The sequence below is a fragment of the Dendrobates tinctorius genome, unplaced genomic scaffold (assembly GCF_039654945.1).
Source record: "Dendrobates tinctorius isolate UK_male_01 unplaced genomic scaffold, ASM3965494v1 ptg000250l, whole genome shotgun sequence".
In the NCBI taxonomy this organism is placed as follows: domain Eukaryota; kingdom Metazoa; phylum Chordata; class Amphibia; order Anura; family Dendrobatidae; genus Dendrobates; species Dendrobates tinctorius.
Window position 1 is genome coordinate 11,256,289 of NW_027361917.1, and position 18,112 is coordinate 11,274,400.

At 48.1% G+C, this 18,112-nt stretch overlaps 1 protein-coding gene across 1 annotated transcript in view; it reads left to right on the forward strand.

Moving 5' to 3' along the window:
- The first annotated feature begins 3,598 nt into the window (after window positions 1-3,598).
- The window catches only part of ENTPD6 (ectonucleoside triphosphate diphosphohydrolase 6), a 47,217-nt gene continuing 32,703 nt past the window's right edge, over window positions 3,599-18,112 (forward strand). The window contains exons 1-3 of the mRNA XM_073557472.1: window positions 3,599-3,757; window positions 5,176-5,426; window positions 7,254-7,330. Coding sequence (XP_073413573.1) covers window positions 3,750-3,757; window positions 5,176-5,426; window positions 7,254-7,330 — 336 coding nt within the window. The 5' untranslated portion in view covers window positions 3,599-3,749. The remainder of the gene's footprint in view (window positions 3,758-5,175; window positions 5,427-7,253; window positions 7,331-18,112) is intronic.

Sequence of the window (18,112 nt, forward strand, 5' to 3'; positions counted from 1 at the left end):
TAGCCCCTTAGTGACCGAGCCAATTTTGTACTTAATGACCAAGCCAATTTTTACAATTCTGACCACTGTCACTTTATGAGGTTATCGCTCTGGAACACTTCAACGGATTCCATTGATTCTGAGAATTTTTTTTCATGACATATTGTACTTCCTGTTAGTGGTAAAAATTTCTTTGATATGACTTTATTTATGAAAAACTTTTAATTTTTGTGCCCTTAAATCAGAGAGTCGTGTCACACAAAATGTTAATGTTAATAAATAACATTTCCCACATGTCTACTTTATATAAGCACAATTTTGGAAACATAATTTTTTTTGTTAAGACGTTATAAGGGTTAAAAGTTGACCAGCGATTTCTCAAAATTTCCTAAACCATTTTTTAAGAGACCACCTCACATTTGAAGTGAGTTTGGGGGGTGAATATGACAGAAAATACCCAAAAATGACACCATTCTAAAAACTGTACCCCTCTAGATGCTCAAAACCACATTCAAGAAGTTTATTAACCCTTCAGGTGCTTAACGAGAGCTAAAGCAATGTGGAAGAAAAAAATGAACATTTTACTTTTTTCACTAAATATTTACTTTAGACTCAAACTTTTTTATTTTCTCAAGGGTATCAGAAGAAAATGGACCATAAAATGTTTTGAGTAATTTCTCCTGTGTACGCCGATACCCCGTATGTGGGGGAAAGCCACTGTTTGAGCGCATTGCAGGGCTCAGAAGGGAGGGAGCACCGTTTGACTTTTTGAATGCAAAATTGGCTGAAATCAATGGCGGGCACCATGTCGCATTTAGAGACCCCCTGATGTACCTAAACAGTGGAAACCCCCCAATTCCAACTCCAACCCTAACACAGCCCTAACGGCAACCATAACCCCAACACACCCGTAACCCTAATCACAACCCTAATCTCAACCCTAACCGTAATTCCAGTCATAACCACAGCCATAACCCTAACCACAACCCTAACCCCAACATCACAACCCTAACCTCAACAAAACCCTAACCCCAAGAGAACCCTAACCCCATCTCTAACCCTAGCCCCAACCCTAACCCCAATCCTAGCCCAACCCTAACCCTAGCTCTAACCCTAACCCCAATCCTAATGAAAAAAATATGTTTTTTTTATTTTATTATTTTTACCGAGCTAATGGGGTGATACAGGGGGGGGTTGATTTACTATTTTTTTTATTTTGATCACTGTGATTGGGTCTATCACAGTGATCAAAATGAACCAATAGGAAAGATCTCCTATTGTTGCCGGGTGGAGGCCGGCAGGCGCACTGCTTGTGCTCCCCCAATTTTCTTCCACGAAGAAGGTGCCGGGGGCCAGAGCCGGAGGCTCCAGGGATACTGGAGGTACGGGGAGGGGGGCTCTGGGGACCCCATTTCTCTTTCCTCTGGTATGCTAGATTATATCAGAGGAGATAGAAATGAATAGGAAATCAAAACTTTTTTGGGGGGGATCGACGTTATTCTGTGAATAACGGTGATCACTAGACTGGGGACGGTAAAAATTGGCCCGAATCTTCCTGACGCTGGGGGGTGCTATAACCTTATTTCTGAGCGGCGTTAAAAAGCAGCGCTGAGGAATAAGTACCCTTAACTGCCAATGTTAAAAGGTGTATCGACAATCGTTAAGGGGTTAAATATGACTTCTATGAGATGAATATTAGTAGGTCACAACATTCTAGCAAGTACTCCCTTTTCCTTTTGCCTGAGTTTGTGTACTTGTTCGTTCGTGAGCTTTTACCCTTTATATACTTGAAAATGTTTACATTAAAGTATTATTATAGAATAATATTGGTTGACAACTTATACGTGATAGTAAAAAATTTAAAATGGCTACATTTTTTTATTTTCCTGTAAAAATTTTAACATTTATTTCCCCCACCTATGGGGTATCGGCGAGCTCAGGAGAAATTGAACAACGCATTTTTGGGGTGCATCTTCTCCTGTTACCCTTCTGAAAATAAAAAAAAATGTTCTAAGTAAAAATTTAGTAAAAAAAAAAAAAAAAAAAGTAGATTTTCATCTTTTCCTTCCATGTTCCGTAAATTCCTGTGAAGCACCTGAAGGGTTAATAAACTTCTTGAATGTGGTTTTGAGCACCTTGAGGGGTGCAGTTTTTAGAATGGTGTCAGTTTTGGGTATTTACTGTCATAGTGACCTCTGAATTAAATGTGAGGTGGTCCCTAAAAAAAAGGTTTCGTAACTTTTGCAGGAAAAATGAGAAATCGCTGGTCAACTTTTAACTCTTAGGCCTGTTTCACACTTGCTTTTTTTTGCAGCGCGTTTTTCCCGCAAAAAAACGCATTGAAAAACGCATACAAAAGCATACAACTGCTGCGTTTTTTTCAAGCATTTTTATGAGCATGCATGAAAAAACGCAGCGTTTTTATGCGTTTGTATGCGTTTTTAGTGCGTTTTTACCGCGTTTGCGTTTTTTTCCAACATTAGGTGGCCCCTCACACTAACCCAAACCATGACTTTACTAACCCTAACCCTAACCCTTAACCAAACCATACTTAACCCTAACCCTGACCCTAACCCTTAACCAAACCATACTTAACCCTAACCCTGACCCTAACCCTTAACCAAACCATACCTAACCCTAACCCTGACCCTAACCCTTAACCAAACCATACTTAACCCTAACCCTGACCCTAACCCTAACCCTTAACCAAACCATACTTAACCCTAACCCTGACCCTAACCCTTAACCAAACCATACTTAACCCTAACCCTGACCCTAACCCTGACCCTAACCCTTAACCAAACCATACTTAACCCTAACCCTGACCCTAACCCTTAACCAAACCATACTTAACCCTAACCCTGACCCTAACCCTGACCCTAACCCTTAACCAAACCATACTTAACCCTAACCCTGACCCTAACCCTTAACCAAACCATACTTAACCCTAACCCTGACCCTAACCCTAACAATAACCCTAAACCCCCTTAACTAACCCTAACTCTAACCCAAACCCCTAAATTCCATGGTTAACAAAAAAAAACGCATGTGCAAAAAAACGCATACATAAGCATGCCAATGCGCACATATGCGCACCCATAGACTTATATTGGGTGTCTTGCTGTAAAAAAAACGCATTGCGCGCGCATGCGTTTTTTTGAGGCAAATCGGACGCACAAAAAATGCAACAAGTTGCATTTTGTGCGCCCGAGCGCATACCGCAAAAAAACGCATGCGCGGTAAAACGCGTACAAACGCATGTGTATGCGCACATAAGCGCATCCCATGCAAAGTATAGGGAAAAAAAACGCATGCGCTATTTAGCTCTAAATTACCGCGAAAAAAAACGCAAATGTGAAACCAGCCTTACAACTTCCTAAAAAAAAAAAATTATGTTTCAAAAATTGTGCAGATGTAAAGTAGTTTGAACATTGGCAAATAATCTGCTCCAGGTCTGGCAGCCACGTATAGCAGTGCTCCCGAGACACTCCTCCCTTGTGACCGTCCTCAGCGACTCACGGCCGGGGAATGTGCAGCACACGGCGCTACAGGCCGGCGCCGACGACAAGCCACGCCCACTTCTTATCTGCTCTCGCGACCTCCTTCCTAGCATTCCGTTCTCCCCTCCAGCCTATCAGCGCGGACGCTTTGGTCACGTTACCTACTGCAGACGCCTCGCAATGACGTAGGTGAGAGCGGGGCAGTGATGTGGAGCTATTCGGCAGCGACAGCAGCTCTGCCGGCACCGTGCAGTCCTATGGCTTCTGACTATGTCCAGGTGAGTGGAGCCGCGGGGGCAGCAGGGAGGCCCGGGACCCCTCAGCAGGCAGCGCTCCTTGTTACATCAGTCAGCGGTCATTATTAGCATTATTACTAATGCTGCTCCACACTGCCGCCACTGGTTGTCCCTGGGATTGCCACCCTATAATCAGACCTCTGTTTTGTGCCATTTTTATGGTAATTAGGTCCTAGATTCCCAGATTTGGTGCTGTCATAATCTGTATTTTTCTTATACTGATCCAGCTTCTTACTGTTTTGTTTCTTTTGCTGTTTTTAAGATCTCTAATTCCAGAGAATGCAAATTGATTGATCATAGAAAAGCTCCTGATCAGCTGGCACAGGGCATGACTTCACTACAGAACTGGGCGTTGATATAATTAATCTGCTGCTATGGTCCTACAGCCATTTCTATGATAAAACGCTTTGCCGTGGGTGATACATGTTAGATCTGGGTGATCACAGTGTTCGGCCCCTCGCTGCTGTAAGACCTCCCCATCAATATTGCTAGAAGTGAAAAAGGAAAGGCACCAACCAGTGCGGCCACCATTCCAGCACCCACATCTCCTGGATGGCACCGCTGGGTAATAATGAAGTGATGTGACCTCCCTGGCCTGGCCCACATCCCCCGAGATCATAGGAATACACGTGTGGACACCCAGCGTGTTCTAGCCTTCCTCCCCCTAATATTTGCTATCTGGGGATAGATGACACAAACCTGACAACTTCTTGTGGATTCAGGTGGCTGTTGTTGTCAGGACCTATAATTGTCATCCTGCATGTTGGATTTCCACTTTTCCCGTTTCTCTTTTTCTTTCAAGGGCTATAGGTCATAGTAATCTGTCCACAGCTTACTCCCCTCTCCCCATTGAGAATGTATGCTTTGCTGAGCGATAGTGTGGGAATGGCCTGGTTTTTCTGGGAATGCTGTGGGACAATGTCACCTAGTAGCCAGCACAGGGTTTCAGGGGAATCTGTGCTCTTGCTTTCTTTCCCCTAATATTTGTTATTGGAGGATAGTCGACCCACGTAGTGCACACATTATATGATCGCCCCGTCCTGCTGAAAGCATCAGGTTCAGATGATTGTCAGCTTAAAAGGATATTCTCTTTATCCTGTGAATTTGCCACAGTTGCCTGATGGCCGTAGATCCCAGATTTGGTCCTCTGTTCCCTATCTCGCACCCAAGAAAGATACTCACTGCTGTTTGCTTGTGATTAGAGAATGTCCTATTGAATATTTGCGCAGCAAGTGCAGGGTTAACACAAGGAAACAAGAAGTGGGTTTCACTTGGGCTGTGTGCGCACCATGAGGTTTTCATGCTGATGGCCTTCATTCACTGGCCGTGTATTATTGTCCGGTTCTCTATATCCCATCAGTGTTGTCAAGTTCTTCAAAAGACAACGTTCTGTTTTTCAGCTCTGAAATGACAACCATGAAAATCCCAAAGCTCCCGTTCCTCCTGTTTGTTGCTTTGTGCATCACTCTCTACGTCCGCTACCTCCGATGGACCCCAAGTACGCAAATCGAGAAATCTGTGCCTAACCTGAAGAGCGACTACGGAAGCGGGATGGAAAGTGCTCAGAGCGAGATATTCTACGGGATAATGTTTGACGCTGGGAGCACGGGCACGCGAGTCCACGTCTACAAGTTCAGCCAAACCTCCTCTGGTAAGGGATCCGGTGTACGGCAGAGCTGTGACCACCGAAGAGACTGGAGGGTGGGATGTGCTGTCTGACAAAACCCCTAGAGGAAACAATGCGGTTTTTAAACGCAGTGTATTCCTAGCAACCAGACTGTCAGACAGATTAAAAGTATGCGTGACATCCATTGTGTGATGATGATGCATTGCAGTAAAACACTAATGATATGTAGATATGCCAGAACTTCTAGTGCTGCAATGTCTTCATTCAATATTCACATATGACTAAATGCTCTAAAAATTCCGAATAACAGACATATGTACATTAGTACACACCTGATCATAGGACAAGCTTCACCAGCACATGTAGTAGACATTTATTGGACTGACAGATCGGGATATTTCCTATAAGTCCGTGTAAATCGGGTTTCCATGTTATACTTGTATTAAAATGAATCTGTCTTCAGACTTCTGGCAGCATGATGTAGAGGCAGATACCCTGATTCCAGCAATGTGTCACTTACTGGTCTGTTTGCTGTAGTGTCCATAGAATCAGTGTTTTATCAGCAGGAGCTTATCAGTAGAGGCTGCTGCCATGTAGTCCTCCATATTCATGAGCGCTGTATAACCCAGCCCCCACCACTGATTGGCAGCTTTCTGTTTGCATAGGAGAGCTGCCAATCAGTGGTGTTACAGCAGATAACAGGGAATTTATCAAAACTACAGCAAGCAGCTCAGTCAGTGACACGTCGCTGGAATCAAGGTCTGTGCCCCTACAGCATGCTGCTCTCAGATGGGGTAACTAAAACCAGTTACCCTTTAAAGATGACCTCTGATCAGATAACACGGGGCCAGCATTTTTTTCCTATACTGTTCCGCCGCTCCCGCTTTATGGCCATTACAAGGGGGCGTATCTTTATGCTGAAGACCTTAAAGGGACTCTGGAAAAAGAAAAAGGGTCCAGCTTTGCAAATTCAAGTCCAATTTATTGTTAAAAACAAGTCCAAAACAGAGCAAAAAATGGTGTGTTCACATGAGTAACAGGTAGTAGATTACGCGTTTTGAACAATAGCTTGTTCTTTCTCAAAACTTAAAGGGACTGTGTCAGCATGGAATGACTGTTCAAACGATGTCCCACTGCTCGGTGAATCATGGCGAGGTCAATCATTTATGTACACCTCCCCAACTGCTCGTTGTCCCTCTATCTCCGCCGCCCCCGTTATTTGATTGACGGGTCCGGCTTCATAGAGCAGAGATGGAGGGCAACCACGCAGGTGGGAAGGTAAGGTGTAAGTAAATGATTGATCCCGCCATGATGCGCCGAGCAGCTCAGAATGACTGTTCAAGCAGTCTCTTTTAATGATGAGGATTAGCACTAAATAAAATGTTTGTTTGTTTTTTTTCTCTGGAACTGTATGGCAGATTTCACTTTAAAACGACTGGTTGTGGATGACATATTTTCTCCATAGCCAAAACATGCCCATAATAGTGAGCGGCGGCTGTAACCACATCCCGACACTGACTGACAGCCAGGCTGTAATAATTAGCAGACGTATGCCGTACTGGCATTGCTCCTTTGGGAAAAAAGTATTTGCTCTCCTCTGGGAGAAACAACTAGTTCTCTCGTTTGCCGTCTATAGATAGCTGTCTATTGTTTAATGTCTTCCGGAGAAGTGTTAATTTGCATGTTGTACCATAAAGTGAATAATTATCACAAATCCTGTTATCGAGTCTGCGTCCCTGATCGGTTACACGTCCTGTAGCTGCTGTAATCACGGCCGTGTGTGATGTGTCCCTTACTCCGCTGCTTCAGCGCACGCATTCATTTGATCTGATGACTTTGTGTCTTGTGCAGGAGCGCCTCATCTAGAACATGAACTCTTCAAGGCTATAAAGCCGGGCCTGTCTGAATATGCTGATGAGCCAGAAAAGGTGAGGACACCGCCCCGTGTGATTCACGGTTTGGTTCCTAAAATGGAACGTAAAAATGTCATATAAGTGCAAATGGAATGATTTTGTAGCCACATGTCTTGAAGCTTTGAAAGGGAATCTATCACCAGATTTTTTGCCTTATTATCTGATAGCAGCATGACGTAGTAGCAGAGACCCTGATTCCCGCAACGTGTCATTGGTCTGCATGCTGTCATTTTGATATAATCACTGTCTTCTCTGTTCAGATCTAGCAGGGCCCAGGATGCTGAACCCTGTCTATACCACTGATTGGCAGCAGCTTTCTGTCAATGCATCGTGTACAATAAGTAGCAGGGGATGGGGTTATACAGAGCAGGAGGACTATATGACACCAGACAACTAGTCCTGTAGTGATAGTCTGGTAATCTTCTGCTGATAAAGCACTGATTTTAGTGAAACTACACTAAACAGCCCAGTAAGTGACACATCGCTGGAATCAGGATTTCTGTGCCTGTATCATGCTGCTTTCATATTGCATAGCAAAAATCTGCTGACAGATTCCCTTTAGGCAGACAGTCTTCCTTCTACTTTTTGGGGTATGTTTTGTTTTTTTATTACGTTAATAAATATGAATATATGAATACAGATAAATCATCAGCTGGCTAGGGTGCAAAACAGTTAATACAATGATGACTTATATTTTCAGGTGCCATAACTTAACAATCCCTCTCTTTCTGATAAACTCCCCTTCCAGTTCTCTGAGCCATATTAAAGCTTGAGTTACAGATGATTCTACCAAAAATATATCTATATTTTAGGAGATAATTCAGACAGTGTGAGCTAATATTTTAGGTCAGTGGAATAGGAGTGCGTCCGGCCAGTTGTTCTTGCATATACAAATTAGTAAACTGAAAACAAGAATGTCAAGCTAGTCTTGTGGTTAATGGTAGATTAATATTTTCTCCTTCGTCTCATTGGGGGACACAGAGACTGTGGGTGTGTACTTCTGCCGTCTGGAGGCTGACACTAAGTATACAAAAAAAGAGTTAGCTCCTCCTCCGCCGCATACACCCTCGCCCCCAGACCGGGCGTAACTCAGTTTTTTGCTTAGTGTCTGATGGAGGCACACGCAGTCTGGAGCTCCAGACTAGATTTTTTTTTTTTTTTTTGCTTTCTTTTCTATGAAGATAAGACAGGGGCGACGGATCCTATAGAGAGGGTCCGATCTCCCCAAATCATCAACGGGCGACCACGTGTGAGTAACCCTCCACGTGTTTCTCTCCCGCACCGAGGGACGCATCTGGGACTTTTCCCCAGACAACCATTTTTATTTTTTATTTTGTAAAGAGGCGGCAACGCATCCTGATAAGAGGATTCGGTTTCCCCATAACCTCAACGGGCGAGCACGTGTGAGCGACCCTCCACGTTGTTCCTCTCCTGCAACGCGATTCATTGAGGCCCCTTCCTCCCCTAGGTAGTGAGACCAGGGGTTGAGTTGGAGGCGCAGGTGAGCCGAGGGATCGATGTTTCGTCCTGATACCAGAAGCCTCCCCCTCCCTGCCCGGGGATGGAGTTGAGAGCACCCCAAGAGAGCCCTCACGGCGTACCTATGGGTGAGTGGAAGGCCCTGCTCACCTTTGATAAATGGGGAGGTCCGCCTCTCTCCTGGCACCGCAGGTACCCGGTGCTGCCCCCGGCGAGTAACGCCGCACGGCCCGTCTACCGGAGTGCAGCCGGAAGCCGCGGCCCCCGCTGCATGAGGAAGTCCGTGGGTATCGCGCGAGGCTCCGCCCGCCGACTTCCGGTGGTAGCAGGAAGACCCGCCCACTAACTTCCGGTACGGCTCAGCCCAGGGGGTGGAGAGCGGCGGGCGCACTCAGTACCGGAGCGGAAACTCCCGACCCCCCTCGCATTTCCGCGGTCGTTCAACAGGAGTGGAACGTTACCTGTGGGTGAGTGCAACCCCGTTTCGAGAGCCGCACTGGTACTCAGGGAAGGGGTTACCCTCCTCCTCCTTCTACCCTACCTTCAAGCTTGGGCAATATGTCTGGCAAAGGGAAAGCTCACTCTTTCCTATACGCTGTTTGCGTTTCCTGTGGGGTCAGGCTGCCAAAGGCGCAGGCGGGTAAATTTTGTGAAGCCTGCGAGTCGGAGCGCGCCCAGGAGCCCCCCACTGTTTCAGAGCCCAGGGGTCAGGACCCCCCGGAATGGGCGGTATCTTTATCACATTCTATGTTGTCCCTTACAAGGGCAATTGAATCCCTTCGAGGCCCGGGCAGGGACAAGGATGGTGGTCTGCCAGCGGAAGACAGCTCGTCCACGTCTCAGGACCCTCCGATCGTTAGAGGCCGCTCCAGTTCCAGACAAGCTCATGGCAAAAGAGCTCGTTCCCCGTCGGCCGGGCCCTCCGGGGCTTCGGCGGCGGGTATTAGGGCATCTCGTTCCCCGTCGCTGAGCTCAGGGAGCGATCAGGGTGAGGAGGAGGAGGCCTGGAATCTAGAAAGCCTGGGGTACCAAGACTCGGTGGACAGCCTCATTGAGGCAGTCAACCAGACATTAGAGATCGAGGACGATGTGTCCACGGTCTCAGGTCACAAGGTCTCCTTCAAGAAAACCAGGCGACCACATAGAAGGTTTGCCACGCATCCGGAGTTTGAGGATCTAGTCCAAAAACATAGAGAACACCCGGATAAGCGTTTTGCAATGCAAAAAGCGCTGCAAGCAAAGTATCCGTTTCCTCCTGAGCTCCATAAAGGATGGGTGGAGTCGCCAGTAGTGGACCCATCGGTATCACGTTTAGCATCAAGGTCGCTATTGTCGATACCCAGTGTTTCTTCCATCAAGGACCCAACTGATCGCCTCCTAGAGGGGCTTGCCCGCTCAGTGTATGAGGCAGCAGGGTCGGCTCTGGCCCCCTCCTTTGCGGCAACTTGGGTGGCTAAGGCCATGGTTTCATGGGCGGACGCTCTGCATAAGGCCCTCCAAGACAGGGATCTGCCCGCGGAGGTCTTGGAAGTTGCAAATCAGATATCAGGAGCGAGTGATTATCTCATCAGCGCCTCACTGGATGCGGCCGAGTGTTCGGCTGTGGCAGCAGCAAATGCGATCGCCATTAGGCGAGCATTATGGCTGAGGTTGTGGAAAGCGGATTCTATCTCTAAAAAATCCTTAACCTCATTGCCTTTTCAGGGCAATCTGTTGTTCGGTGAGAAGCTTGATAAGCTTATCTCAGAAGCCACAGGGGGGAGAAGTAGTTTCCTCCCGCAGCAGAGGAGTTGCCCGGCATTCAGTCAAACGCAGAGGCGTTTTCGGCCTTTTCGTAGCCCCTGGGGGGGGACTTCGGCCAGGGCATCCTCCTCCGCAAACAATGGCCAGAGTAGGGAAAGGCAAACCTCTTACAGGGCCAATCCGCTGGGTAGAGGCCGAGGCCGTTTGCCCAGAGCGAGGGGGGCCAGATCCCAAAAGCCTCCGGCAAAATGACTCGAGGCGCTTCGTACCTACGGACGACAGAGTGGGTGGACGCCTACTAGGGTTCAGCCACGTTTGGGTCGCAGTGGCACGCGACGCTTGGGTGGCGGAATTGATATCGTCCGGGTACAAGATAGAGTTTGTCGGACTCCCGCCACAGCGATTCTTCCGTTCCCGACTTTCCGGGACGGAATCGCAGGCGGAAGGTTTGTTACAGGCCATAATGACGCTTCAGCGCAAAGGGGTCATTGTCCCAGTGCTGCAAAGCGAAGAGACGCAGGGTTTTTACTTCAACCTGTTTTCGGTCCCCAAAAAAGACGGGACTGTGAGGCCGGTACTGGATTTAAAGATCCTGAACAAATTCATCAGGGTCAGGCGGTTCCGGATGGAGTCCCTCCGCTCGGTCATTGCAGCCATGGATCCAGGGGAATTCCTGGCCTCGATCGATGTGCAGGATGCATATCTACACATTCCGATATTTCCTCCACACCAGAGGTTCCTGCGTTTTGCGATCGGAGGGCGACATTTCCAATTTGTGGCTCTGCCCTTCGGTTTGGCCACTGCCCCCAGAGTCTTTACGAAGATAATGGCGGTGGTTATGGCCATCCTGCATGCACGGGGCATAACGGTACTACCGTACCTGGACGACCTTTTGGTAAAGGGTCCGTCGTTTCAGGCGTGCCAGAGGAATGTCAGTATCACTCTGGATACCCTGGCCCGTCTAGGCTGGTTGATCAATCGAAACAAGTCCTCCTTGGTTCCAGCCCAGAGAATCGTATTCCTAGGCATGGTTTTCGACACCTCCCGGGGGCTGGTGATCCTCCCTCAGGACAAGGCGCGAAGGATCAAGCAGGGGGTACGGAACCTTCTACAGCCAGGCACCAGATCCATCAGGTACGGCATGAGTGTGTTGGGCAGAATGGTGGCGGCGATGGAGGCAATCCCGTTTGCCCAGTTCCATCTCCGTCCGCTTCAGCATGCGCTCTTGTCAGCATGGGACCGGGGGCTGCTGTCTCTCAATCATCAGTGCAAGTTGCTTCCGCCGGTCCGGCGATCACTCCGATGGTGGACTCGCGACTCTTCTCTGGTCCAGGGGAAACCTTTTCCCCCGGAACAGTGGTTGGTGGTGACGACCGATGCAAGCCTGCGTGGTTGGGGAGCAGTTTTCCAGAGTCACACAGCCCAGGGGCGGTGGTCCATTCGGGAGATAAATCTCCCGATCAACATTCTGGAGATACGGGCAATACGATTGGCCCTGCAACATTTTCAGCGGTTGCTGAGACACCGGCCGGTGCGCATTCAGTCGGACAATGCTACAGCAGTAGCATATGTCAACCATCAAGGGGGCACGCGCAGGCAGGCAGCCATGCGCGAGGTTGGGCTGGTACTGCGTTGGGCAGAGAAGAACCACGTGGTAATTTCAGCGGTGCACATTCCGGGAGTCGAAAACTGGGCGGCAGATTTTCTCAGCCGACAGGGGGTCACGGCAGGGGAATGGTCCCTGCATCCCGAGGTCTTTCAACAGATCTGCCAACGGTGGGGGACACCAGACGTGGACCTTATGGCATCCAGAGAGAACACCAAAGTACAAAGGTTTGTCGCTCGATCCCTCGACCCGCAGGCAATCGCAGCAGACGCTCTGGTGCTTCCGTGGAGCCAGTTTCGTCTCCCGTACTTGTTTCCCCCGCTGCCTCTGCTTCCAAGAGTCATCAGAAAAATAAGGAGAGAGAAGGTTCCAGCAATTCTGGTGGCCCCAGACTGGCCCTGGCGGGCCTGGTATGCTGATCTGGTGCAACTAGTGGTGGACGTACCTTGGCGTCTCCCAGATCGGCCGGACTTACTGTCCCAGGGGCCGATCTGCCATCCGAACTTAGGGGCCCTGTGTTTGACGGTGTGGCCATTGAATCTTGGCTGTTAACACAGGCAGGATTCAGGCGCGATGTGGCGGCCACGATGGCGAGTGCCCGGAAGCCTTCCTCGGCGAAAGTATATCACCGGACTTGGGAAGTTTTTTTTCCGTTGGTGTAGGGATCGCGGAGTGGCTCCTTTGGTTTTTTCGATCCCCAACGTACTGGCTTTTCTGCAGGCAGGGCTGGACGCAGGATTGGCTCCGAGTTCGCTCAGAACGCAAATCTCGGCCCTGTCGGTGCTTTTCCAACGAAAGGTCGCTTCCGTCTGGCAGGTTAAGACGTTTATGCAGGGGGTCGCACATTTAGTACCCCCCTATAAGGCGCCGACGGAATCATGGGACCTGAACTTGGTGCTCAGAGCCCTTCAGGAGGCTCCTTTCGAACCATTGCAAGAAGTCTCCTTACCTTACCTGTCCAGAAAAGTTGTTTTTCTGGTTGCTATAACGTCTATTAGGCGGGTTTCGGAATTGGCGGCCTTATCTTGTAAACCGCCGTTCCTAACCTTTTATAAAGATAAGGTAGTTTTAAGGCCAGCTCCTCCCTTCTTGCCGAAGGTTGTGTCTGCGTTCCATATCAACGAAGACATTGTCTTACCCTCGTTTTGCCCGGCACCGGTGCACAGGGTAGAAAAGGCATTGCACACCCTGGATCTGGTAAGAGCCCTTATGAGGTATGTGACAAGGACAGCACCATTCCGCCAGACAGACTCTCTATTCGTGATTCCAGAAGGGCGGCGGAAGGGGCTCGCTGCGTCCAAAGCGACTTTGGCCAGATGAGTTCGCCTGACGATCCAAGAATCTTATGAAATCAGTGGCACGCCGGTTCCGGCAGGGATCAAGGCACACTCGGCTCGAGCAGTGGGTGCCTCATGGGCACTGCGACACCAAGCTTCAGCGGAGCAGGTGTGCAAAGCAGCTACCTGGTCCAGTTTGCATACGTTTGTCAAACATTATAACGTACATACCCAGGCATCCTCGGATGCAAGCCTGGGAAGAAAGATTCTCCAGGCAGCAGTTGCGCACCTCTAATCAGGGGCGCAAATTAGCATGGATTGGGTGAGCTAAGATCCCGCCCAGAGGACTGCTTTAGAACGTCCCACAGTCTCTGTGTCCCCCAATGAGACGAAGGAGAAACATGGATTTTTGTGAGTACTCACCGTAAAATCCTTTTCTCCAAGACGCTCATTGGGGGACACAGCACCCACCCTATTAGCCAGTTGGCATTTACTTATTTTGAGTTATACAAATCCTTGTGTAGGGTTTAGGGTGGCCCCTTTTTCAGACATATAATTTCTTGCCTGAGTTTAAGGCGCGTTCTCCTACTGCTTATGCACTAAACTGAGTTACGCCCGGTCTGGGGGCGAGGGTGTATGCGGCGGAGGAGGAGCTAACTCTTTTTTTGTATACTTAGTGTCAGCCTCCAGACGGCAGAAGCACACACCCAAAGTCTCTGTGTCCCCCAATGAGCGTCTCGGAGAAAAGGATTTTACGGTGAGTACTCACAAAAATCCATGTTTTGTCCTTACACTATAAAATAAAAGCTTTGTGGTTTTTTTGGGGGGGTTTTTTTGGGGGGGCTGGATATTAGAACATTAAAAGTATCTGGCAGAAACTGGGATTCAAGGAGTAACGATTCTCCTTGCGTAGATTGCCAAGGTAAGGAGACTTTTAAGCCTCAGTGCTCCTCTGGGAAACATGCAAATTGTCTCTTCACAGTGGAAGAGGACTAGAACTCTAGCGCCACCTATAGGAAGCAGCAATCCTAAAAGTCAGTATCAACTCTCTAAGAAGCCTTGTCACATGGCTTAGGATAAAAGCCAAAATCAAAAACTGGGGACGTTTTCCATAACTCTTGGATATGAGAGCACTCCCATAAACAATGGAAAATATTCGCCTTTTGGTGTGACATTTGGAACCTACGGAAATATGGGAAGGGTTTATCTGGGTCTGTCTCTTTGGTGGGATAAATGTTCTAGGAAATCTCACTAAAGCCATGGATTTATAGTTATCATCTGGGGGCATTCTTTTAATTTTATTTGCAGGTGTGATTTATCTTGAACCGAAAGAGCAGGACATGGGGTACACTGTTTTTTTTTGGACTCATCGGTGTAACTAACCAATTAATTTCTGGTTTGATGACTTTATAATTAGCACTCAATGAGAATGATGTTGTCCGCGCGTTTATTGAAATTTTCTAGACTCCCCAGGAATCGATGCTGTAATATTTTCTGTGACCTCTTTAATTTGAGGTTATGGTAATTAATTCCCAGCTAAACTTGGCAACAGCTTAATGTAATGAGAGGGTGTGAGGATTTGTTGGGATATGTTTCTGCTGTTGAGAAGTGGATGTGACACTGCCCGATGACAGGTAGCGGCCAAAACAAATATTGGGCGACTCATTGCCTTAGTAATGGCTGCAAAGCGTTAGTTAAATGTCTCCACATCTGGTGCTGAACCATTACTTTCTGTCCATGTCCTGGAACATAACTTGTTTGCAGATGTATTATGTGGAATTTCTGCATATAGCGCCGACATGGAGGCTGAATTACAGACCTATGAAGGTTTCTCAAAAACTATTGTGTGGGAGTATTGTAATAGTGAAGGTTATAGGAAAGTATTTCCAAATCATAAGGTGATGACGTATTGCTAGACTGTATGCCGCTATGAAGGGTATCTAACCTATCTATCCAACTGCACATTCAGCTTCTCCCACACTACCTCCTCATCCCACCCTCTCTCTGTTGGAGTCCCCCAAGGCTAGGTTCTAGGACCCCTACTCTTCTCAATCTATACACTTGGCCTGGGCCAACTCATAAAGTCCCACGGATTCCAGTACCAGCTTTATGCTGATGACACTCAGATCTACCTCTCTGGCCCAGACGTCACCTCTCTGCTGTCCAGAATCCCGGAGTGTCTATCAGCCATATCCTCCTTCTTCTCCTCTCACTTCTTCAAACTCAATGTGGACAAACCAGAACTCATCATCTTTCCTCCATCTCACAGATCTTCCTTACCTGACCTACCACAATTAACAATATCACGCTTTCTCCCATACCGGAAGTCCGCTGCCTCGGAGTAACCCTTCACTCTGCCCTGTCAAAAATGCTTGTGCATGCCCTCATCATCTCCCGCCTCAACTACTTCAACATCCTTTTCTGTGGCCTCCCTGCTAACACCCTCACACCTCTCCAATCCATCCTTAACTCTGCTGCCCAACTAATTCATATCTCTCCTCGCTACTCCTCCGCTTCTCCCCTCTGCAAATCTCTTCACTGGCTCCCATTCCCTCAGCGTATCCAGTTCAAATTACTAATACTGACCTACAAGGCCATCTATAACCTGTCTCCCCCATACATCTCTGAACTATTCTCCCCATATCTTCCCTCACATAATCTCCGGTCCTCCCTGCAATGACCCCGCTGCCTCCTCACCACTACCGGAGCTACCGCCTCACCATCACTGGAGCTGCTGCAACCCCCCAACCTACTGTCTCCTTCCCCACCATCCTGTAGAATGTAAGCTCGAAAGGGCAGGGTCTCCTCCCCTCTGTATCAGTTTGTGATTGTTAGTTTGTTTACTGTAAGTTATCCAAGAAGTATCATTTCTCCTTGGGAGAATGAAATGCTAAGCATGTCGAGGTGAGGAGACTTAAAGCCGCAATGCTCCTCTGGGAAATATGCTAATTATGCAAATTGTCTCTTCAGGGAGGAAGAGGACTAGAACTCTAGTGGCACCTATTGGAGGTAGCAATCCTAAAAGTCAATGTTGACCCTTTAACGAGCCAAAGGGTCAACATTGACTTTTAGGATTGCTACCTCCAATAGGTGGCACTAGAGTTCTAGTCCTCTTCCTCTCTGAAGAGAATTTGCATAATTTACTGTAAGTGATATCTGTAATTTGTATGTAACTCCTTCTCATGTACAGCACCATGGAACCAATGGTGCTATATAAATAAATAATAACTTGTGGGACAGCAGTTCAAACAATAGCCAGCGCACTCACATCTTAAAAGAATTGCTTTATTGATCCAATAGTATAAAAGGCACAAAACAGGTTGAACACAACAGAACAAAAAATGGGCTGAAAATCTCTGCTTATACACGAGTATATATGGTATTTTTGATCCCGTGCTCTAATGTCTATACTTTTTCTGCTGTTCTGTCTGTATATTCTCTTGCTTCCCTCTGCCCAGGAGCTATGGTATGATCAGACCATGTGCCTGTATGGTCAGACACAGCCTTTACACAGTACACAGCAGGGGCATATTTATAAGATTATCTCGGCACAGGAACATTTTATTTAAAAAAAAAAAAATCAATTTGTGGAACTTATTCCAAGATCTATTGATTAAAGTGAACTTTGTTCATGGGACAGCCCCTTTTAAGTTCCCATGATGAGTTTTTGACACTGCATATTTTTGTTGTGCAAAAAAAAGTAGCTTCTTAGGCCCCCCATCACACATAGCGACGCACCAGCGATCCCGACAACGTTATGACCTTGTCAGGATTGCTGGTGTGTCGCTACATGATCACTGGTGAGCTGTCAAACAGGCAGATCTCAGCAGCGATCAGGACAGCGACGACGCAGGTAACAAGCACGCACGTCGCTTAGTTACCCGCTGTGTACCTTAGATACCAGCGTGCTGGTGCAGGGAGCTGGTAACCAAGGTAAACAGTGGGTTTCTAAGCACCGCGCGGCGCTTAGAAACCCGCTGTTTACCTTGGTTACCAGCTCCCTGCACCAGCGCGCTGGTATCTAAGGTACACAGCGGGTAACTAAGTGACGCACACGCTTAGTAACCCACGGTTTACCTTGGATACCAGGCTCCAGCTCACCGATCGCTGGTCTCCCGCCTGCCACACGCAGCGATGCATGCTGGCCAGCGGGAGACCAACAATCAAAAAAATGTCCAGGGCTTTCAAGCACGATCAGCGATACCCGGCGGGGGGGCCGGTCACTGAAAAGTGTCACACACAGCGATATCACTGGTGAGATAGCTGTTGCGTCACAAAACTTGTGACTCAGCAGCGATCTCGCTGTGTGTGACGGGGGCTTTAGGGTACCGTTACGTCTAGCGATGCACCAGCGATCCCGTCCAGCGATATGACGCGGTCAGGATCACTGGTGCATCGCTAGGTGGTCGCTGGTGAGCTGCCACACAGGCAGATCTTACTAGCGACATCGCTGGGAACGGGGATCGCTACTTACCTGTCAGACGCGACGATCCTGCGTCCTCCTGCCCGGCTCCACCAGTCGCTCGTCGGCGCCACAGGAAGCGCCCGACGAGAAACGGTCCAGGAGCTTCTCGCGCGATCAGCGATAACCAGCGGGGGAGCGGGTCGTAGGTAAGTATCACATGCAGAGATATCGCTAGCAATATCGCGATAACGTCACAAAATCGGTGACTTTACAGCGATATTGCTAGC